The 23,227-nt window shown below is 32.8% G+C and overlaps 2 protein-coding genes across 3 annotated transcripts in view; one reads left to right on the top strand and one right to left on the bottom strand.

The window, feature by feature from the left end:
- LOC124360854 (proto-oncogene tyrosine-protein kinase ROS-like) overlaps nucleotides 1-2,562 on the top strand; it is a 41,761-nt gene extending 39,199 nt beyond the window's left edge. For both annotated transcript variants that reach the window (XM_046814805.1, XM_046814804.1), the window contains exon 22: nucleotides 1,539-2,562. In XM_046814805.1, coding sequence (XP_046670761.1) covers nucleotides 1,539-1,810 — 272 coding nt within the window. In that variant the 3' untranslated portion in view covers nucleotides 1,811-2,562. The remainder of the gene's footprint in view (nucleotides 1-1,538) is intronic.
- An 8,648-nt stretch (nucleotides 2,563-11,210) lies between these two features.
- On the bottom strand, nucleotides 11,211-22,018 carry LOC124360853 (smad nuclear-interacting protein 1-like). Its single transcript, XM_046814803.1, has 4 exons — nucleotides 21,871-22,018; nucleotides 17,398-17,749; nucleotides 14,832-14,900; nucleotides 11,211-12,000 (listed from the first exon to the last, which is right to left on the bottom strand). Exons 2-4 carry the CDS (start codon nucleotides 17,736-17,738, stop codon nucleotides 11,367-11,369), a joined length of 1,044 nt encoding a protein of 347 aa, XP_046670759.1. The 5' UTR covers nucleotides 17,739-17,749; nucleotides 21,871-22,018; the 3' UTR covers nucleotides 11,211-11,366.
- Between the last annotated feature and the right edge of the window lie 1,209 nt (nucleotides 22,019-23,227).

Below are 23,227 nucleotides of genomic sequence, written 5' to 3'. Positions count from 1 at the left end.
ATATGGATTTGATTAAAAATCAACTCACAAAATTGATGAGCTTAGTTAAATATAGCACACGTGGATTACAAATTTATATGAACAAAAAATAGGATTGGAAAAAGACATAATGTCACGGTTTATTTATTGACAATAACTGAAGTTAGGGCTATAATGTTTGACAGAACATTAGAAAAAAACTATTAATAGGCATTTATGAACTGTATAGTCGAGCAAACTTCTGTTAGCCATAGGTTTTCTAGGCCCTTTACACTGCACACATATATTCTTGTACAACTCTTTGATTCATAGTGTTGGTTATTCACATATAAAAGGAAGGTTGCGGAAGGGTGCATTGAAGGGTCACGGTTAGCCATCCTGGAGCCACCGTCAGTGGCAAAAGAAAAATTATGTCCACATAATTAGCCAAAAAAGGATTTTGTGTTATGTTGGGCCAAACCAATAAAGATTAATTTTAAGATCCAGATAACAATGATAATTTCTGTAATTATATCAAGTGAAGGTGAAATTATTTATAAAATGGCTAGTTAACTTTAAATAAATTATGTCTAAAACTGTACACTTAGTTCATTTTGGTGTGTTTAAAGCTTTTTGTCCCACAATTTACATGGTATTTGTATGAACTAAATGTATGCGGGAAAGTACTTCAAATAATTTGCAATGGACGAATTCAGAATTCTTGAGGGAAGCAGTAAAATGACACAAACATTTAAAGCAATCAGGAAATCATGATTATAAATTTTGTTATAAATTTACTCAACAGACAGTTCCACACAAGGCTCACTAGCCCACTTGATGTTATTTTGCATCAGTTAACAGATCGTACTAAAGTTCAGTTAAACGTTCACCCTCTCACCACTGTTATGCCAGGTGCGCAGCGCAATCAAAGTGCCGAGTTTAGTTGAGAGGTGATAATACCGAGTGCCAAGTAATTTTTCCGTCTTCAATAGGTTTTTAACAAATCTTTAAGTACGTCATTTACGGGTTTATTATTAATTGTCAGTTACGTAAATAAACATCTAAAATGTCAATTAGTGGTTGGTAATGGATTTTTATTATTGAGACCCCTTGTTAGGGCAGAAGATATAAAAAAAATAACAACAATTCTTTTATTTTAAAATTTAAACCGCAATTTTTATAGATTGGAAAGTAAAAAATAGGGTCCAATTTTATTTAGTATATCTCCCACAAACCTGCGTAAACCAACAAGTAGAACGCAACGTTTCGAAACTTTCGTACAATTCGAAGCACATGGTGTCCCAAGTAGTTTTACTAAAATCCGCAAGATAGCAGCACTGACTGTACAGCAGTATTCTACATGTTTCCAGTGAAATATAACATAGAATAACATAAAATAACAACCATTCTTAAGTAAATAGGTCGTAGCGTGGTATTTGTTCACAAAACTAGTTCTGCACGATACATCTTGTGTTTGGCGATTAAGGGGTTAGTTATATGGTTACATGTGTTCGCTAGTAAGTAATAAGTTCTTTGTTATTTTGGATCTCAAATTTATAAGTTCCATTATTTTTTTATAGACGAATGGATAAATGAAACGGAAGAAGTAAATGCAGTCGATACTGGAGGTACTCCCAAGTACTTAGAGTTGATCTACGATGAGGGTTACGAAGTGCCGAGGCCTCCGCCACAGACTGGTCAGGTCCAGACCTGCAGCGATGAGGAAGTGACAAGTCTGGACAAGCTGTTACCTGCACCGGCCGTCAGCCCCTACACCAATGTCATCAAACAGCTGTCTACAGCGGACAATTTCAGTGAAAACACGATCAATAGTGAGGACACCCTTAGGTAGTCCAGTTCCACTTATATTCCTTGTAGTGCAATGAACTCTGGTGCCTAGATTGTTTCCAATCCACTGTTTTAGTTTTATTTTGTAAATAGCATATAAATATTGTGAATAAATGTTATTTATCTTGTAAATTTTGTTGACTAAAAATGATTGAGGTTTGTATGTTTTGTATATTGTCAGTTGCATTTATTGACATTGTGTAGATCGAATATGTAGTCGTTTTATTTATGACATTGTTGAACTCGTTTTAATGAATTTATATTATACAACTAATGTAAATAAAATAAACTAGCTCTACATTAGTATTAAGTTTAATCAGTATTTTTATATTGTAAAAGAATCTCAATGTGATAGCAATACTTTCAATAAAACTGCAACAAAATAAAATGGAAGGTTAAGATTTAAATAGTTTTATAAATAGCTTTAGAAGGCTGATCTTTTATATGAAAACAGAAAAGGTTTTATTTTATGCATTTCCTGCATTTTTTTACTTAAAAGAACATGTTTGGAAATATCCTTAATCTATAATAATCTAATTAAGTATTTATTGTAATATAAAGTACAAATTAGCCAAGGACAAGTCTTTTGCCATTGCAGAAAAAATAGTACAAACTTTGTCCGAGCCATTATTAAAAATGAACAAGGTAAAGTTTAGATTATATGTAGTTACTTACAGCAATGATGATTTCAGTGCCTTATGATTTGTGAAAATTATATTTTGCTCAAATGGAAATATAATAACTTTTAAGAAATTATGTTGGGTATTTTTCCCCTAGTTGTTTTTAAACTGGCCTATTATGCAGATTATAATAATCATTACATAATGGTGTGTTGTATTTAGAATCAAACCTTTCAACTCTTACTAGAAAATGTTGTATTCCAAGGAAAATATATCATTCCATCTACTCAGCCACCAACACAAACCGATAACAAGTGTTGGGCATTCCAACTACTCAGCCACAACACAAACTGATAGCAAGTGTTGGAAAATATAACATTCCAACTACTTAGACAACAACACAAACCGATAACAAGTGTTGGGAATTATAACATTCCAACTACTGAGCCACAACACAAACTGATAACAAGTGTTGGGAATTATAACATTCCAAATACTGAGCCACAACAAAAACTGATAGCAAGTGTTGGAAAATATAACATCCCAACTACTTAGACAACAACACTAACTGATAGCTAGTGTTGGAAAATATATCATTCCATCTACTCAGCCACCAACACAAACCGATAACAAGTGTTGGGCATTCCAACTACTCAGCCACAACACAAACTGGTAGCAAGTGTTGGAAAATATAACATTCCAACTACTGAGCTACAACACATACTAATAACGAGTGTTGGAAAATATAACATTCCAACTACTGAGCTAGAACACAAACTGATAACAAGTGTTGGAAAATATAACATCCAACTACTGAGCTAGAACACAAACTGATAACAAGTGTTGGAAAATATAACATCCAACTACTAAGCTAGAACACAAACTGATAACAAGTGTTGGAAAATATAACATCCAACTACTGAGCTAGAACACAAACTGATAACAAGTGTTGGAAAATATAACATCCAACTACTGAGCTACAACACAAACTGATAACAAGTGTTGGAAAATATAACATCCAACTACTGAGCTACAACACAAACTGATAACAAGTGTTGGGAAATATAACATTCTAACAAGTGTTGGGAAATATAACATCCAACTACTGAGCTACAACACAAACTGATAACAAGTGTTGGGAAAATATAACATCCAACTACTGAGCTACAACACAAACTGATAACAAGTGTTGGAAAATATAACATCCAACTACTGAGCTACAACACAAACTGATAACAAGTGTTGGGAAATATAACATCCAACTACTGAGCTACAACACAAACTGATAACAAGTGTTGGGAAATATAACATTCTAACAAGTGTTGGGAAATATAACATCCAACTACTGAGCTACAACACAAACTGATAACAAGTGTTGGGAAATATAACATCCAACTACTGAGCTACAACACAAACTGATAACAAGTGTTGGGAAATATAACATCCAACTACTGAGCTACAACACAAACTGATAACAAGTGTTGGGAAATATAACATTCTAACAAGTGTTGGGAAATATAACATTCTAACTAATCAGCCACCACACAAACTGATAAGTGTTGAAAGATAGTTGGTAACTATCTACAGCTTGATATGCAGTCTGCTGCGTCCTTGACTTTGGATCTGAGTTGGAGATAGCACAGGTTCAAATGCTGTATGTGATGTACCACTCTTTTATCAGTACAATCAACCTTGTACTGTATTGACTCTCCTTATTCTGTTTGGCAAGATCCTTACACAAGCCAGTGAGTGGCTCATGAGGTCAGGCAAAACAAGGCTTAAAAAAAAGAAAGCAGCCTGACCTTAAAAACCAAACAGGTCCTCATATTATTACTTGTACTAACAGGTTGAAGTTATTTATCAAATAAAAAATGATAATTAAAAGATTTTAGAAAGTTGTATAAATGTAATTTGTAATAAAGAGATAATTGGATTTTATTTTACATTGAGCATTTAAATAAGTTACTGATTGTTATCAATAAACAACTGTTTGATAACCTAGTAAATAACGGGTGGACAAGTAACCTGCGGTGTGTATGCACCATTCCTTCTCTCCTCAATACTACTGTCAAAGACAGCTCCGTTCATTAACTAATTCCATTCAAAATCAGTTAGCTGTGATTTTCTGTCACTGCAAATGATATTGAGAGTTGATTGGAAACATACAACGTCTGACATTACAAATTATTTACATCTGTTTAGATAAAGATGGTAACAATGATTATAAGGATGCGAATCTGTAAATCAGCTGAGTCATGTGGAAGCAACATCTCACTTGGACGAATGGTTATTTTGTGTGGTAAGATGCAACATCACCTGAGCTCCTCATGTTGAAAATCTAAAATAGAAGTTTTAACTTTAAAACAGATACCAGAAATTAGTAAATTGCGTTCAGAATCTGCAATACGATCTCTTCCTAACAAAACACTTTACGTTAAAATAAACAAATAATAGCGGAGCGCTGTGAAACCAGTTTTCAGTGGTTGGTTGTTCAGTGAGAACCTATAGAGACCTGTGTTCCTTAGTTCAGTTTGAATAATTAGCATTTTTGACGTGACAACGTCTTAAATTAGGTTGCGGCTCGGAGTCACTCATGAAAAAGTGTAACGCCCGGTAACGTTACGATGCCCGTTCAGTGGGTCCGCCGCACGGGATAAAGCAGATAACTATGTTTATTCGTGAAAATGTGGAGTGCTTAGATTCGTCATTTACAACAACTACAACAATAAAGGTAAATAATTGTACACTGATATTTCATTATCGTAAACTATGATTAATTGATTAATTGTTAGATTGACACAAAAGTTGAGAAACTGAGTTTATAGGTTATGTCATACTATTGACAAATGTTGATAGTGTTAAGTAAATTATTAGTTTAAATCACTCTGCAATCAATCGTAATTCAGTCGATTGAGAAGAAACAGCGCGTATTGCTAGTCAAACATTTAAAATAACAAATTATAACCTCTAACCTGTCATAACAGTGCGACCAAACAAACGAACTAAACCGACCAATCACCACGCGCGGAGTTAGAATTTAACTGTGTTTAGCAAGAATTTCAAATTCCAATTTTAGTAAATGTTTTATTCAACTTTACCATTTACAATAACAAATTTTAATTAATTTCAAATTATGTACAATGTTTTAGTAAACAAAATATATTTCTATAGTTAAAATTTGTGCAATTCTTATTTTCATTCAATTCCTTGTTCCTATTGTGCAATTTAATAATATTCATATCAATAAATATTCTACCGAGAAAAAGACGTTGTCACGTAAAATCTTCGCCCGTAAAACCGACTTTACAGGCAACCATAAATTTTTGTTTTTATGAAGTCCATGTTTTAGAGTAATGTGGATGAAGTTTATACTGACACACAACATATTTGTAGTGATTTCTGACTTATGCGTGTTACAATGTTCTGATATGATTTGTTTAGTTTAACTTAGATTGTAGTTATATGTTAGGTTAATCAAACACCTGATGAAGAGATCAGATTGCAGATCTCAAAATGTAGTTTTAATGCTTTCTTAGCAATGGAAATGTCCAACAAATACCTCTATTGTTAAAAAAAACTTTAAACAAAGAAGCATATTGTACAATTAATTCATATCTAGAAATATTTTGAAAAGTCGTTCTGCACAGTTGTACCGATTGTATTAAATAGTAATTTTGGGGTAACTGGATTACCAGTGGAAGGAGTAGGCCCAGAAGAATGATAAGGACTGGACAGTACAAAAAGGCCTTCTATAAGCAAGGTGCGCATCGCAGATGGGAGAGTTTGATAACGAAATTGAGAGGTGGGGTGAGGTAGACGTGCCGTACCTCCCGTCTCAGTTGATCTGTAGTAGTGGTAATGATATAAAGCCTTTGAAAGTGTTAAGAGTTGTTTCTTACTAATCGTCATCGAACCTGCGGGTAAGTGAACTTTTAACTGGAGTCCAGTCAATATTCATTCTTAGTTATTTTGAATAATCTTGGGGAAAGAAATATTGTGAAAATTAAATTTAATGGGAATTTAGGAACTTGTCCTTTTGATCTGTGCAATATAAAACTTGTTGGTGCAGTGAGCACATGTATATAAAATTTTATGTAAAAAATACTAAAAGAGTTTTGTGGTTGTTACAGATGCTTTCAGCAATTTAATTCTCTAACACTGAAAAAGGAAATTTTAATTCTCTAACACTGAAAAGAAGTAATTTTAATATTCTCTAACACTGAAAAATTTTTATAATACAAATATTGTTGATATTTAAAATAAAGTAAAAAAATTAGTAACAGAATAAAATTGAATTTTGAAGAGAAATTAAAGTGAAGAATTGCCAGATCAGATTAGTGTGAAAGTTTTGAATTTTGAAAATTGAATAAAAGACAAGCTGTGAGACTTTTTACATTTTTTTGAGTGACGAATATATTGCAAGTTTGAACTTAAAAGTCATCAAGAAGTTTTTATTTTAATTTTAAATCCGGTGATTATTTTCAAGAGGAAGTTTTATTTTAGTTTGAACTTAATTAGTTTCAGAAGATTTTTGTTTCCTTTTTGAACCTTCACAAAACTTAAATTTCAAAGCTAATCCCTCATGTGCCAGTAAAACGGTACACAGTAAAAAATCTATATATATATAAAAGAGGGTTTTTGTATATATGACATTGATAGACTCAGAAATTATTTGACTGATCGTTATGAAAATTTGTATGTATATGTATTTTTCCACGTAGAAGGTTTATATGCTAAGCCTATTGATATAACTCACCACCAGGTGGCGCTGAAAAAATCTAAGTTTTCATAGAGCCCTGCACATTATAAACTGCAATTACGAGACTGTTACGTATATTAAATAGCCAAACACTATTTGAAGGCATTAACTTATGATGTTTATTTGTCTTTGAAATAAATTTCTGGTTGAACTTAAAGCTTGAATGTTAGACCAATTTATAATTATGTACATGTACGTGTACTATGGCTATAAACATAAACTTTTGACAGATTTTCTCGATTGTGGCATTGTTCATGCACTGGCAAGGCTTACAAAAAGCGTGCAAAGTTGTGTGAAACATATTTTCTTTCAATTTTTTTACTTAACATTCTTAGGTTATGCTTAATATATAATCAAACACTCCAATAAATGAAAAAATTTTTATTTTGTGAGGCCTTTCGTGCTCAAAGAACACATCGTCAGACCCACATAACTGAAATAAAAGTAAATTAATAATAAAAACAATTTAGATTTAAATAAAAACATATGTTTTGAAAAATACAAAGAGATAAGATTTTAAAGGCCAGGAAGTATGTTTACTGTATATATAAAAATTCATATTTAATTAGATTAAAGGCAGTAACGGTGAATTTTGTAGAGGTATTCTAAAATGTATTCTTAGGTTAGCCCAGATTAATTTGGTTGTGTTATTACTTCTGGCTTGTTGAGCTTAACGAACTTCTAAAGTTCTAAGTTATTATCAGTTTTAAGTATCGCCTTCTGTTCTATGAATATGAAACCTATAACTTTTTTACAAGCTTTTAATGAACTAGCTTCATACACAATTTTTTAATCACTCCTGAATTAGGTGATAATTACTGAAAAATATTCCAATCTTCCGATCCATTTTAAATATAAGTTTAAAGAGTAGTGTTTTAGGGCCCTCAAGTTGGAGAATAAAACATTTCTTATAAGCACCGTGAAATAACTCAAATTTTTTTCCAATATTTCATGATAAACGATTTCTGTAACAATTGAAATATTTTAGGCCAGTGTGGAGGAATCCTAAAATTTAAATTCTGAGCTTTTCAGTTAACGCATTCATGATGTAATCGTAATGAATAATAATGGAGATCTGTCTTTTTTTAAGTGGAAGTTGATTTTGTGTTGATGCCCTAATCAAGAATACGTATGCATGTCTGAAAAGTCTATTTTGGGAAAAAGTATATACCTATGGCCACTGTAGTTTATTCCGGTCTAAACTATTTCTTGTGCCATAGTTGAGTTTGTTAAAAACAACTAAAATGTGTCTTATAACAGTATTTAAATCTGAAGCAAAGTTAGATAGTAACTTTGTTTATATCTGCATTACACTAATGGTTAAGCACTGCATACATAATAATATTTGCCAAGTTGTACAGTTAAAAGAATATTTTTAATAAACTTCCTATTTTATTATCTGGATAACCTCTGGTGCTATTCATTGATTACAGAGAATGTTAAAATAAAAAGTGTTGTTACTTATAAGCTTTCTCTATGCTTTCAATACTATGCGTAAAGAAATTTAAAATGGTTCCTAAATTAATTAAACACACGTGTTGTCACATCTAATGTAAAAAAAAAAACAGTTGATTACAATAACACATTTACTATCTGCTGATTAAGCCAAAAGGAAGTTTTCAAGAGCAGTGAGGTGTTGCTTCAAAGGATTTTTGGAATAGGAATAGGTCTTTGTGTTTACCAGGGACCCTAAGAATAACCAAGTAAAATTTCAATATTAAAAAAAACATTATCATACAAACAATATCATTATTTTTTACTCGATTGTGTAACACATAGATAGACACCATTAGATTTTTATATAATAGTATGGATTAATTACCATTTCCTTGGGTCCCATTTCAATTATAACGACTTTTATTTAATGATGTTTTAATTTTTTTCTTTTAAGGGAACCAGAAAACATTTTCCTGGTTCCTAAAATCTGCAATTATTACAACAGTCACAAGACTTTCTTTTCTTGAATACCACCATTTTGTTGCTAAACAAACTCAAAAAGGATATTTTTTACAAAGTTTGAGGAAAACTAGTTAAAAATGTGGTATACAAAGTGTTAATCCACCCACACATGCAGGTAAAAATAAGCCCTCTGGATATGACCACTCTTTGTTAATACTTGTGTTTAATCAAAGTTAACAGATAAAAATCAAAATATATCAAATTTACCTCCACTGATGCACTCATTCCTAACATTGAGTTTACGGGGTATGTTAAAAAAGTAACGGGAATTTTCATTTTTTGAAAAATATTTATTCGTCTACATTAATGATGTTACATTCAAATTCCAATCCTTGAAACACTTCTGAAACTTGGGATAGCCTTAGCTCTTTCAGCGATGCGTTTTTAAAGTCATCTATGCTTGTATAACAATGGCACTTTGAGGTTCTCTTAATTTTTTGAAACAAAAAAGTCACATGGAGTTTTTTTAGCAAAGATTCTCAAACAAGAAATAAAGTGTGAGCAGGTGCATTGTCATGGTCCAAAGGCCATCAATTGTTTGCCACAAATCTGACGGATTGTAGTGCTTTATTTGAAAGACGTGTTTCTAAGATTTGAAACAGTACTAAAACCATAGCTTGAGCTTAAACTACTTTTTAAAGTAAAAACCAAAGTTCTACTTTTTTTGCATGAGTGGTTCAATTAGTAGGTCTTGCTATGGGCACTTCGACACTACTTAATCTATGAGGGAGAGGGTTAATACATTGCTTTTCTCAGTATGAGATATTTCCACATATTGCTGTAGAATATGATTGAAATTAATTCCTAATATGAAATAATATGATATGAAAAAATATAATATAAAAGTTACCCTGAATTCCTAAATTTTTTAGCTTTTAGAGTAACATTGTGTAGGATATAATATAGTTTGCTTTGGAAAAAAATTATATAACAATTTTTTTTGTCAATTTAATTAAAAATGTTGTGCTCTCTATCAGTACAAATGTAAATGTTCTTTTTTACGTTTAAAATCAAGCCTCTGATGCAATTGGCACTGACAATGAGTGTATGTAAAGGTCAGATGGTGGCCTGATTATATAGATTGGTTCTGACATTGAGTGTATGTAAAGGTCAGATGGTGGCCTGATTAAATAGATTGGTTCTGACATTGAGTGTATGTAAAGGTCAGAAGGTGGCCTGATTAAATAGATTGGTTCTGACATTGAGTGTATGTAAAGGTCAGATGGTGGCCTGATTATATAGATTGGTTCTGACATTGAGTGTATGTAAAGGTCAGATGGTGGCCTGATTAAATAGATTAGTTCTGACATTGAGTGTACGTGTAAAGGTCAGAAGGTGGCCTGATTATATAGATTGGTTCTGACATTGAGTGTATGTAAAGGTCAGAAGGTGGCCTGATTAAATAGATTGGTTCTGACATTGAGTGTATGTAAAGGTCAGAAGGTGGCCTGATTATATAGATTGGTTCTGACATTGAGTGTATGTAAAGGTCAGATGGTGGCCTGATTAAATAGATTGGTTCTGACATTGAGTGTATGTAAAGGTCAGATGGTGGCCTGATTATATAGATTAGTTCTGACACTGAGTGTATGTAAAGGTCAGATGGTGGCCTGATTATATAGATTGGTTCTGACAATGAGTGTATGTAAAGTTCAGATGCTTGCCTGATGATAGACAATTTAGAGAATGGAGAATTCCTATTTGGAAATATAGAGTATCTTACCTTACATATATGTTGATATTTTTCATTTGAACATAAAGATATCATTTAGTAGGTTTTCTACGAATCTATTAATATTGTACTGTTATAAATTTTCAAATCAATAATAAACAAAATAACAAATTGGTTAAATCTTTTAATCTTGAGTTTCTTAAAGGATTTTGGACTAGTTGGTTATTGTTACATACTGTCTAGTCTAGTCTATTTTATGTAACAAAACATTTCCAAACAATAATTTTTAGAAATATGTCAACTAGTCTGGCTAAAATTAAAGCTGTTTCAACATTTCTATGAATGTTTAAACCTTGATAGGAAGTTGTGGAAGAAAAATCATTATTCAATTACATTGTACGTACAAATTATATAATTATTTCAGAAATATAGTACAAAGATTTTAAGTTTCTATATACATCAAAATTATATAAAATAAAACATTTGATTTAAAATAAATATTAATTTTAATAGATACATATACATCCCCGAATATTTACAATGAACTATACTATTCATCGTTAACATCATCATCGTTTTCGGAATCTTTACTGTGTTCGTGCAACAACACGTAATCCCTCGAGCTGAATCCGAATTTGATCACATCTCTTTCTTTGAGTTCATAATATTTCTTTGGATCAATTTTGTTGTTATTCAAAAAGGTACCATTAGCCGATTCCAAGTCGATGACGTACAGTTTGATCTGGCGACCCGAGGAACCGTCAGCTCGCGTGAAGGGCACCAGCCGGTACTGCAGGGCGGCGTGCTGCTTGGAACAGGAAGGGTGGTCGATGGGGATGTCTGCCACCTTACGGTCCCTGCCCATGAGGTAGGCGCTCTGCCGGTGGATGTGCAGGATGGGCAGTGATGTCTCACCTTTGAACGGATACAGTCTCCACCGTCGCTTCGGTCTTCTAGCCTCCGGTGGTTCGCTGTACTTGATCACCACTACTCCGTTGAACGTGTTGGCGTCTTCGGTTAGCTTGCCGGACAAGCCAAAATCCGGTTTGGCATTATTCTTTGCTGGTTCTTTTTTCTCATTTTTCACCTCTTTTTTACCCCATTCTGGTTCTACATCATTGCTGAGAACTTCTTCCCTAACAGGTCTTCTTTTACTTCGATCATTTCCCCTTGGCTCCGAGTTACTGTAACACCGTAAAAAATTATTAATCAGTAATAAAAGGTTTTAAGTTAAAAAGCGGCAACTTGACTGCTATTGGAATCAACAAATAGAGCTAGATTCCGAGACATTGATTTTATAAATGACTTTTGATGATTTGATTTTTTCTCGTGTTCATCATTGTTTTGTATGATGTGCTACTCACTGTACCACCGCACTAATATTTAAATATACCAATAATTTGTTGACTTCTAGGCTTGATAAGTGCTGCTTTTTAATTTGAAACATGGCAAATTACATAAATTAGTATTTCACATTATTTTTATCTTTTATTTGATGAAATCACATGTTTTTAGTGATATACACACTATTGACAATTGGTTTTTAATAAATGTTATAATTTAGTGTCACTTCAATATCATCGTTTGAATAGAATAGTTATTCAGTACAATCTGTCTATGGTGATTTTGGATTTTAAACGGAAGGGACACTATGCAAGTGAAGACTGACAATTGTTTGACAGGAACACAGACATCAAGTCCAAAAACTAACTATTTCTTCAAAAAGCTTCTTAGTTTATGGAACTAAAACTAGGAGATGCAGTATTTGACCTAGAGTACTATAATTATCAGAAGAGATTTTTGTAAATAATCCCAAAATACTAGGGCTCTTCCAAAAGTAACCGCAGTTTGCTTACAGCACTTGTAGTAGTGGTCAGTCGGCATCTAGCTCTTAACGAGATCAACGAAATATTTATAGAAGGTTGATATTTCAAATCTTCAAGCTCAAGATCAGAGAAATTGTTAGAGAAGATTGACATTATTTCACGCTCCACGCTTTCAGATAATTTCCCAAAAATTTCCAAACTTGGTTCTTAGCATTTCTAAAATGATGATGAACTCAAGGCTACCTAAAGGCGCAGGCAGCAAAAATGTTCAAAGAAGATTTTTCTAAATCAATCAAAAGATAGGATAAGTGATTCAGTTCTAATGGCAATAATGTAGAAAAATGGAGGAAATATGTAATATTCAAATGTATATAATCAAATGTTTATCTGATTAGGTGGTTTTTTAATAACCAAAGGGTTTTAATAGCCCTCTTTGCTTTAGATGATATGTACCTAAATCAGAAACAGCTCAATCGTTTTCGAACTGAAGTAGAGATATGTAAACAGGGGACGCACAATCTGTTATGGTATAGGATAGCATTTTATCACCATATAGAGCACATCTAAGGAGTAGGCGAGCATGTTGCTTGGAATAATTTGACAGCTTCCATATCATATAACAAGACCATTAGCAATTTTTCAAATTATCCTCATGCAGGGGTGAATATTTAACTTATTATTATACAACACCAATTTGGAGGGGGTTTTGATTTTTAATTTTAAATACATATGAATTATTTTTAAATGATATTACGTCTATCTGATGTACAGTGAATTAACATATAAGCTTAGTAATTCCAATACTTAATTTTAACCCTTTTAATGCCAGACATTTTTTCAGTGACCATGCGAAAAATGCCAACCTGTTTTCAAAAAGTACACGCGAAGAATGCCAGGCCCTTTTTCCATAATTTGACAACTATTTTTAAAAAATGTATAACTTTTTTATTTATTGAAGGAAATTATCCATTGAGGTTTTGTTTTTTATGTCATAATGTGGAGTGTTTAAAACAAATGAGTATTAAAATTTTTACAAATTTATATAATTTATATTTTTAAAAAACAAAAAATAAAAAAACAAAAACTTTAAAAAAGTTAGTTTGAACATATAAAGGTACCTTTATTATTAGCCTTAACTAAAAAGTAGTTACTGGCAATTGTACTATAGTTAATTGTTAACACACACACTAAATTTGAAGAACTTGCCTTGAAAAATAATGAAGTTACAGCATTTTATTGAAAACTTTGTAAAGTCCACATTTTACAGTAAAATTCAGTAAGACATATTTTGGTCAGTTTCATTCAAAATCACTTTATTTAGACGTGTTGTTTAGCCCAATGTATAAATTGTTTGTTGAAATAATAAAGAAAGTAGTTTACATAAAATTAAAATTAATTATTTACAATATAGGGTACATAATTTAAAATTGTTTAACACTTGTGTTTGGCGAAGCACAAAGTATGAATCATCCTCTTTTACTCATGGTCAAATCTATTTACAATAATCACAAAACTAATAATAATATAAGCAAACTGAAATAAACAAAAGAAAAGCACAAATAATTCCCATTAAAACATAACCTAGCTGTTGCTAGGTTATGTTTTAATGGGACATAATGTTTTAATTTGTGTTTTAATAATAATGTTTTAATCTTTAATGTTTTAATTTGTGCATAATTTCTTAAATGCTTTTGTAATACGTTGTTACGTATTACAAAAGCGACCAAAAACGCTCACTGAATGATTGGACGTAAATGAGGTTGAAAACAGCTGATAACGTCATCACATGTTGAGTTTGTATCAATAGTAGTAGTGTCTAGATACAGTATGCAAAGTTTAGTGGCATTTGGTCAATAATTAAAACTACAATATAACAAAAACCGGACGAGCGCCCCCAGCGCACGTCGGCATTTTTCGTAAAACCTAATGACGTGCGCTCGCGGCGCACGTCGGCATTTCTCGAATAAACAGTGACGAGCGCTCGCGGCGCACGTCGGCATTAAAAGGGTTAATACCACTTTCCAATATTATCTTGGTAAGGCACTTACAAATTTTTGGTGCATAAAAAATTGTCTTGATTGGCCAGAAAAAAGGTTACCTAAAATGTTACTTTTTCTGATGTAGTAAAATGTCTAAATAAAAGTTAGACTAAAAATTAAACCCGATTGATTCATCTCCTACAAACTTACTTTGCTCTCCTTCTTGACTCTTCTCTATGATGTCGTGATCCGTTTCCTCTGGATGAGTCATCGTTAATTCTGAAATTAATGTATAAAATGTTACATACTACTTCCATTAAAAATAAAAGGAACATACATGTTGGAATATTTTTCCCACTATTTCTGCAAAACGGAACTTTTTAAATGTGAAAATAATTACTTATTGGAAATATTCCAAATCCAAAGAGTCACGATCGTGGTGCATTATGTTTCAGTTTCATTGTTACAACTGTATAATGATTAAACTACAGTACATAAAATAAGTTTTACATCTAGGCCAGCAAACATAAATTGCATTAAATAAATAAATTTGCAAGTAAATCAATTTTTGTACAAAGAAATAACTTTTTACTAAAATTTAAAAAACAAATTACATATAACACATATGTCTTTGGGTATCAATTTACAATATCGTGATCATGGAAAGGTATGTTCATTTTTTTCCCCTGAAAACTACAATTTTTCCTGAAAACAATAGTGAAAAAAAATTTGTCGGCAATGAAAATCAAAGGAGTTACGATTTTTTGAAATTCTCTGAAAACTCTGTTTTTGACAGTACCTCTGGCAACACTATCCATATTTGACAGTTTGGTATTACTCCGCGGCTCTCTCAAATAAAGAAGGGACGCCATTTTGAACTATTTTGTTCCTCCGTGTCTATTCTTAACCTCCTAGTTCAGTAGTGGTAATGGCACACCTTTGTGTTGGATGTTCATTATCTTACGTGGAAGCAATTCGTAAAGACGATAGTGACTAGTATGTTAATCCTGTCAACGATGCCTGCCTGCTGCGCACTGCTTGCTCTTTTAGAAAAAAAAATTAACTCGAGCTTGCAAAAGTCGAATCCCAGATCATGTGATGCCCCTGCTCCTTAACGCAATAATGCCCGAAAGGCATCAATATAATACAATAATATTCTTTCCACCCAGTTTATATGCACCTGTGATAATAATACTAGGCTATAAATGCCCAACCCATGAAAAAAAAGACCATTTTCCATGGTCACGGTATTGTAAATAAATACCGTTCTTTGTATTTATATTTGTATAATGAGGATTATCTTGAACATTCTAAAATTCCATTTTTTTAAAGTTTTATACATCTTCTCAAATTTTTATTTGCAACCTTCATATTATTCAGCATAAAGCAATATACATTATAATTTTAGAAACTATACGTTTTTCAAGCTAATGGCAATCTTTGATTTTTTATTTTTCTATAAATTAGTGCAATTTCATTCAATGCATAGCTCCCTCCCCTTGTAACTTTTTTTCTATGAAAATAATTTATTTTAACATAGTAAAGTTCTCCATTTCTTTCTGGCAAAAAATTATACACGTGATATACGAGGGGGTACCCAAAAAAAAACCGGAATTGTATTGCTGGCAGCCGGCAGCGTGTAGTACACATTCCTGCCGTGTACTACACGCAGGCATAGGCGTGTGTCGCGCAACCCATTGCGAGCTCAGTGACTCCATTTCCGTTGTCCTACTGCATTCTGTTCATTCGTAGTGACTGTTTTCGCTAACCCTGTTTTGTTCTTGTTTCGTTTTTTGTCATGGCAAGTTTAAGTGAACAACGTGCAGCTGTGAAATTTTGATTTTTACTTGGTAAAAATGCTGCAGAAACTATTTTAATGTTGAATACAGCTTACAAAGATGATGCTATGGGGAAAACTCAGGTCTACGAGTGGTTCGCTCGATTTAAAAAAGGCGACATGTCGATTGAAGACAAACCTCGTTCTGGACGTCCATCAACCTCTCGAACGGACGAAACTGTTGAGAAAATTCGTGAACTTGTGCTCACCGACCGTCGACAGACAATTGAGGAACTATCAGAGAGTAGTGGGTTAACTTGGAGCTCGGTTCAGCGAAAAGTTCGCCAGAAAAGACCCGATTTGTGGCAGACTGGAGACTGGTTCTTCCACCACGACAACGCACCGGCACACACAGCCATCTCAGTTAGGCAGTTTTTAGCCAAAAACGGCATGGTTCCGCTGCCCAACGCACCTTACTCGCCTGACCTCGCTCCATGCGACTTTTTTTATTTTCACACATGAAAAGAGGCTTGAAAGGTCAACGATTTGACAGCGTTGAAGAGGTTAAGAAAAAAATGAAGCTCAAGCTTGCAGCCATTTCTAAAGATGACTACAAAAAATGTTTTGATCAATGGAAATACCGTTGGGACAAGTGTATTAGTTGTAATGGAGATTATTTTGAAGGAGATAAGGTCGTATTGTAAAAAATTTGATAATATATAATTTTTATAAAATAATTCCGGTTTTTTTTTGGGTACCCCCTCGTATATATTAATATGTATTTCTATTTTTGAAACTTGTTAAATATCTACTATTACAAAACAAATAATTAAATTTTAAAAATGGTCTGCCAATAATGAGTTAAATGACTGCCATATGGAGGGTTGACATGCATGACTTTAAATATATATGGAGTTCTTTTGTGGAAAGTCTAGACAATATTACTCCTCGTACTTTAACAATGTGATACAATATAATATTTAAGCTATTTTAACTCACCTTGACTGATCACTGTGCCTGTTTTTGTACTTTCGGTCTCTTTCATCCTCACTTTGTGGTTCTTCTTTCACTCTTACTTCTGGAACCAAATCGTTGTCTTTGTGCCTTTTTTCTGAAATCTTGTACTTTGGGTTTACTTCTTCATTTTCTGATGAATCAGAATTTTGTTGTCTATGGTGCTTATGGCCGTGTTTGTAGTGTTTTCTGTGTTTATACCTTTCCTCTAAGTTTTTCCCCTCTTTGCTCTGTTTTGGATTATCGTCGTCACTAATTGTGAAATGGGAGGAGTTGGACAAACTCCTTGCACGCTTATGTTTCCTACCTGTGGTATTGTCTTTCATTGCAGAATTGTCTGAAACAAGCATACAACATTTTAAAGAATTAGATCTCAATATTAACAACAACGGAATTTTAATTTTTCAGCATGATGAGGTCTTGTCAGTAGTCTAAGTTCAAGAAATAGTGTACAATCTATAAAAAAAAAAACAATGGTTTTTTTTCTACGGTGAAAACGGTTGATTCAATGTGAATGTTGAGTTCAGCTGCAATAGTTGATTGCCGACTTGTTTTGGATCTCTTCAAAAGGACTCGAGATTCCAAGAATAAGTATGTGAGAGCATCAGATTTCAGATGCAGTACTAAACAGAGGTTAGAAAGGAGATGTACTCCATTTTAGAAATAGGTTATTATTAGACCTCAAATTATCCTTCAATATTAGGTGGAAATAACCTGTCTATTTTCATGAGTTTAGCAATTTTGGTTTCTCGTTCTTTCTTATTTAGTTTTCTGAGTCCCACCCCCGATTCATATAAGCAGCAAGAATACTGTTTTGAATAATTGCTACTGCAGCTAGTAAACAATAGGAAAGTTTTGATACACTACTGCGTAATTCCAGTCAAGTTTAGTTCTGATTTGTTACCCAATGAGTGCACGTCATCAGCACCCACAGTGGTCAGACCAATGTAGCCTTAACATACTCAAATACATAACATACATAAATTACATACTTAAGATCGCAATAAAAACTGTTCAACATTTAAGAATCTCTTGGAAAATTGCAAAATTACAGTCAATTTTTTCAGCACTTTCTCTCCAATATTAAAAAAAACCATGGGATATGCAGGGATAAAAGTTGTGCCACTGAATAAGACAGTTTGGGAAGGAGAGTTGATACACTGCGCTATTAGTAAGTGTCTGTGTAAGTTTTTAGTTCATTAGACTTTCCTTACAGTTTTATTGCACCCAATTCCTTGTCAGAAATCCGACAAATGTGTTTTTTTTTGTAATGTCATGTTTGTTTCGACTTTCCTAGCAATAAAGCACTAATTGATTTCCACTTTTAATTCTAGTTTTTATTTCCTCACCACAAACTGGACATTTTGGATTTAAAAGAGTTTAGTTTTTGTTTGGTAATGTTTGTTTTTGTGTTTGGAGAAATGTAGGGGTAAAACACGGAAGTACAACAAAGCGACGCATCAGCTGAACAGGCGGCGAGACACTGCAATCACGTTATCTACTAGACCGCTCGACTTTGACCTCTGTCTGAGGATGGGGAGGGGTTTGCGATAAGACAATTCCTGTTTTATATTGACGAAATATTGTTCTACGCTAATCTAGTAATCAGTAGAAGCAAAATGTCAAATAACGATTCATGTCTGGGTGTGGTCGGTATAATTCCAAAGTACCAAAAACACACACAAAACTTGTTTTTATTCTTGATCACACTCCGCCACCCAAAATGTGAGTGCCTCCTGCCGAAGCCTGCGCTGATGTCAACGAAAGAAAAACATCCCTCGAGATAGTACCTATCAGTAAAATATTAAATTTTAGAGGGCCTGATCAGAAATATAAATTGAATTGCAATGGAAAGGCAATTATGTACCGTGCAAAAAACTTAAATAACTTAATCATGTGATGCCGCGCGGCCTGCCGTAATCGGGATTCTCGAGAAAGGTAAGATAACAGCGACAACAATACCGATCACAATACCTGGAAATGCTTGTTGATTGATGGAATGTTAGTTCTGTTACTCAACTACATCGTTTTATAACGTTCTAAGTTCATTGAAAAAGGTTTAAGCGTTGGGGGCATATAACGGAATCTGACCCCATTGACAATCGTTGTAAGTTCGTAATTTTGTAATTAGAGTTGTTTTTTCGTTCTATCATATTTGTTTCTATAAATTTATATTTTTGTGTTCTTCATACTGGTGTGGTCGGTATAATCCCAAAGTACCTGTATTACGGGCATAAAAAGTAAATATTCAATCATTTGACAAATTTAACTCACTATTTGGGGAAATTGTCGGAAATTACAAAACTACCTACAACATTGTGGTTTATAGAGGTAAGTTTATGAACTTTTATGGGCATGTTTACAATTAGGCCTATGTAAGGAACCTAGAAATAAGTTAATAATAGTTTATATAATGTCAATGCAATTTTTGGGTAGGGTACGATATGCGGACCCGATTTTTTATATTGGAGAATGTAATCATCGATACCTAATATTCGCATCTCAAATCCTAGACTATCAATCGATATAAAGTACGGTATCTATAGTTCTCAATAATAATCATATGTTTTGAATTAAAATATGAATCTCATATTCACAGTGATCAAACAAATTATTATAACCAAAATTAAGAAAACTGAAGACGACCATATTTGTTCCTCTCACAGTTACAGTTGTTTCTTTCCCACAAATTTCACATAATGGGTTTTTTCCGCACGAGTCCAACATGTTGAAGTCATGAAAAACATGTCTTATCATCTTTCAAAGCAATGTCGTGTAGTTTTCTAAAATTGACTGTCATTTTTAATAATCAAATGTTACTTATATAAAATTGAAATATGACATTAAGAGTATTATTTGAATGTTTACAGCTTTTGATATAGATTATTTAATTAATCGTTAAAAATAATGAATCAGTATCGATGGTTATGATTAAGTAATATCATTTGCCAATTTCGATATAAAAAACCGGGTCCGCTTATCGTACCCTACCCCAATTTTTTTTAGTTGTAACAGCTAAAAGTTAACTTTTGTAGGGTAGGGTCCAATAAGCGGACCCGGTTTTTTATATCGAAATTGGTAAACGATATTACTTAATCATAACCATCGATATAATCAATCGATACTGATTAATTATTTTTAACAATTAACTCAAATACTCTATATGAACAGCTGTAAACACTTTCAAATAATACAATTAAGGTAATATTTTAAATTTCACATAAGTAACATTGTGTATTAAAAATGGCTGTCAATCTTAGGAAGCTTCACGAAATTGCTTTAAAAGACGATAAAACATGTTTTTTATAGCTTCAGAATGTTGGGTTAGTACCTAAGAATCCATTATGTGATATTTGTGGAAAGGTAACAAATGTAACTGTCAGAGGAGCTAACATGGTCGTCTTCAGATGCAAAAAAGAAGGTAATGGTGGACACAACTTTAGTAAAAACGTTTTCGTTCTGTTTCATTTAGTTAAAGTTATGAGTTTCCCTGATTTTGGTTATGTTCATTTATTATTTGTTACATCATTAAATTCACATTTTAATTTAAAACATATGATTGTTATTACTTTTATATCGATTGATAGTCTATGATTCGATATGCGAATATTAGGTATCGATGATTATATTCTTCGATATAAAAAACCGGGTCCGCTTATTGGACCCTACCCCTTTTGTAAACATTTTTGTAAAGTTTTTTTTTTATAAGTGAAAAAAAGTATTAAAAATAAGGTAATTACAAATGTATATTTGTTTACAATATAGAATTTTATGATAAATAAAACAATACCAAAATTATAACTCTATCTGCTAAAATAAAAAAGTTACAACTTTTTAACAAAACCTTCACAAAATTGATAAAAAGGGCTCCGAGGTTTTCACCAGTACTTGTTCAATAGAGGCCCGAGTTTTTGGTAGTGACCAAAAATTTTACTCTCGAGTGCAAAGGGTTAGGCTAAGAAATTTGTGGTGAACATAGCAGACATAACTTAGGCTCTTTTTAACTTACTCAATTATAAACTTTACCCAAGCCTATAAGTATTGCTTAGCAATTTTTGTAAGGGTGTGAACAGAAAAACTTAGATGATAGTCATGACAAACTATGTGGGCTTAGCCTAAGAAGGAAGATTATATTGAAGCTAATGACATTTTACAGCTTTAAATTTAGTCTAGGTCCCTGGCTATGAGTTTTATGCATAGACTAGTGCACTAGCTACTGCACTAACCGATTATTTTTCTTTCTTATTTGAAAATATCTTTCTACAACCTGTCTAAGTTAGACCTACATAATTGCAACAAAAGGAATTGCATCCAAGGCCTATAACCTGAAAGTAGAGAAAGAGATCAATGTTTATGGCGCAATAAGGCCATTGACTAGTTTTAATAACATCGGTTAAGTTTAAAGAATAACGTACAATGGTATTTATTAAAAAGTAATAAATAGTGCATTTTACTTACGTTTAAGGTAATTTTTTAAAGAAATTTCTAATTCCAACCCTTCACCAAAACCCAAAAACTAAACAGAAAATAAGTAGTTGTCGACTAGACTAGAAAAAGTCAAACTCTAAACAGGTAACAGGACTTTGGAAAACAGGCAGACACTGAGACAAAGCACCATAGAGTATAAACCACAGAACAAGCAAAGAGCACTTAAACAAAATGGAACACAATAAACAAAAAAGGGGCGCGAAACGGTACAAAGAAGGCCTTCTATTATACTTTGTAGTTTGAATGCTATAAGATAACAGTGAGACAAGTTTTAAACATATCAACTAGATTTTTATTTTATTTTACTTATTTATTTGAATTTACAATTTGACGGCAAATCCAATTTTACACAGGTTGTTTAAAAGAAATTATGTCTTCTATTTTGTATTGTAATGTACAATCACAAATCACTAACATGCACTTAGTAACTCTACAATAAATACAATAAAAAGCAAGAATACAACATGGAAGTAAAAGCAAATCACAACGCTATAGATCTAAGCAAAAAAATAATAAGCTAAGGATCAATAACATTGTGTGTGTGTGGACGCGCAAGAAAATCTGAGAGTTTCCTTCAGAATAAACGAAGAAAACTAACCAGAACACTGCTAAAGTCATAGACAGTGTTGTTGCAAGGATGATCGATTTCGTCCTGTAGCAACCCAGGCGTCGATAGGTAAACAATTCAGGACGTGATAGATGGGTTATAAATATTTTAAGTGACATCATTGCTATCCCGTCACAGACGCAGTAATTACAGACCAAGGTCATTGGCCAATTCCTTATTGGGAACATCATGATATTGCCATACGATTCTAACGCCAACCAACTTTATATCCCCCAGGTGGCCAACAAGTATTTATGTATTCAACTGCTTGTCTTATCAGAATACAACGAGAAACCTTAATAGGGAGTGGAAAGTTGATAACTCTGGTCGATATAGTGATAAAACGATGTACTTTATTACCTGATATGCATTATAAATCGCTAAAGCGCCAGTTTTCACTCAGAGTTACTCCTATATTCTTGACATACATTTTTTCGAAATCATTCCACCCCACATGAAATACAAATATTCAAACAACAATGGCAAGTGAGAGCATTGAAAGTTATACTAGGCGTTTGTAAGGGTTAGTCTGAATATTATTTTCCTCCCACCACAATTCAACCATCAAAAATCCAACTGCAACTGATAAAAGTATTTAATTCAGGATTGATAGTTAAAAAAAAGTGTTTTACATCCCTTTAGTCAGCAATCCAAAAACAATATGGCCCTTACGCGTTTGATGTTTTACTAAGTCTACTGGGTTCTGATAGTAAATATGAT

This window comes from Homalodisca vitripennis, chromosome 4, assembly GCF_021130785.1.
Source record: "Homalodisca vitripennis isolate AUS2020 chromosome 4, UT_GWSS_2.1, whole genome shotgun sequence".
Classification (NCBI taxonomy): Eukaryota; Metazoa; Arthropoda; class Insecta; order Hemiptera; family Cicadellidae; genus Homalodisca; species Homalodisca vitripennis.
The sequence above is the reverse complement of the archived record's forward strand: the minus strand, read 5'-3'. Positions and strand labels throughout refer to the sequence as shown.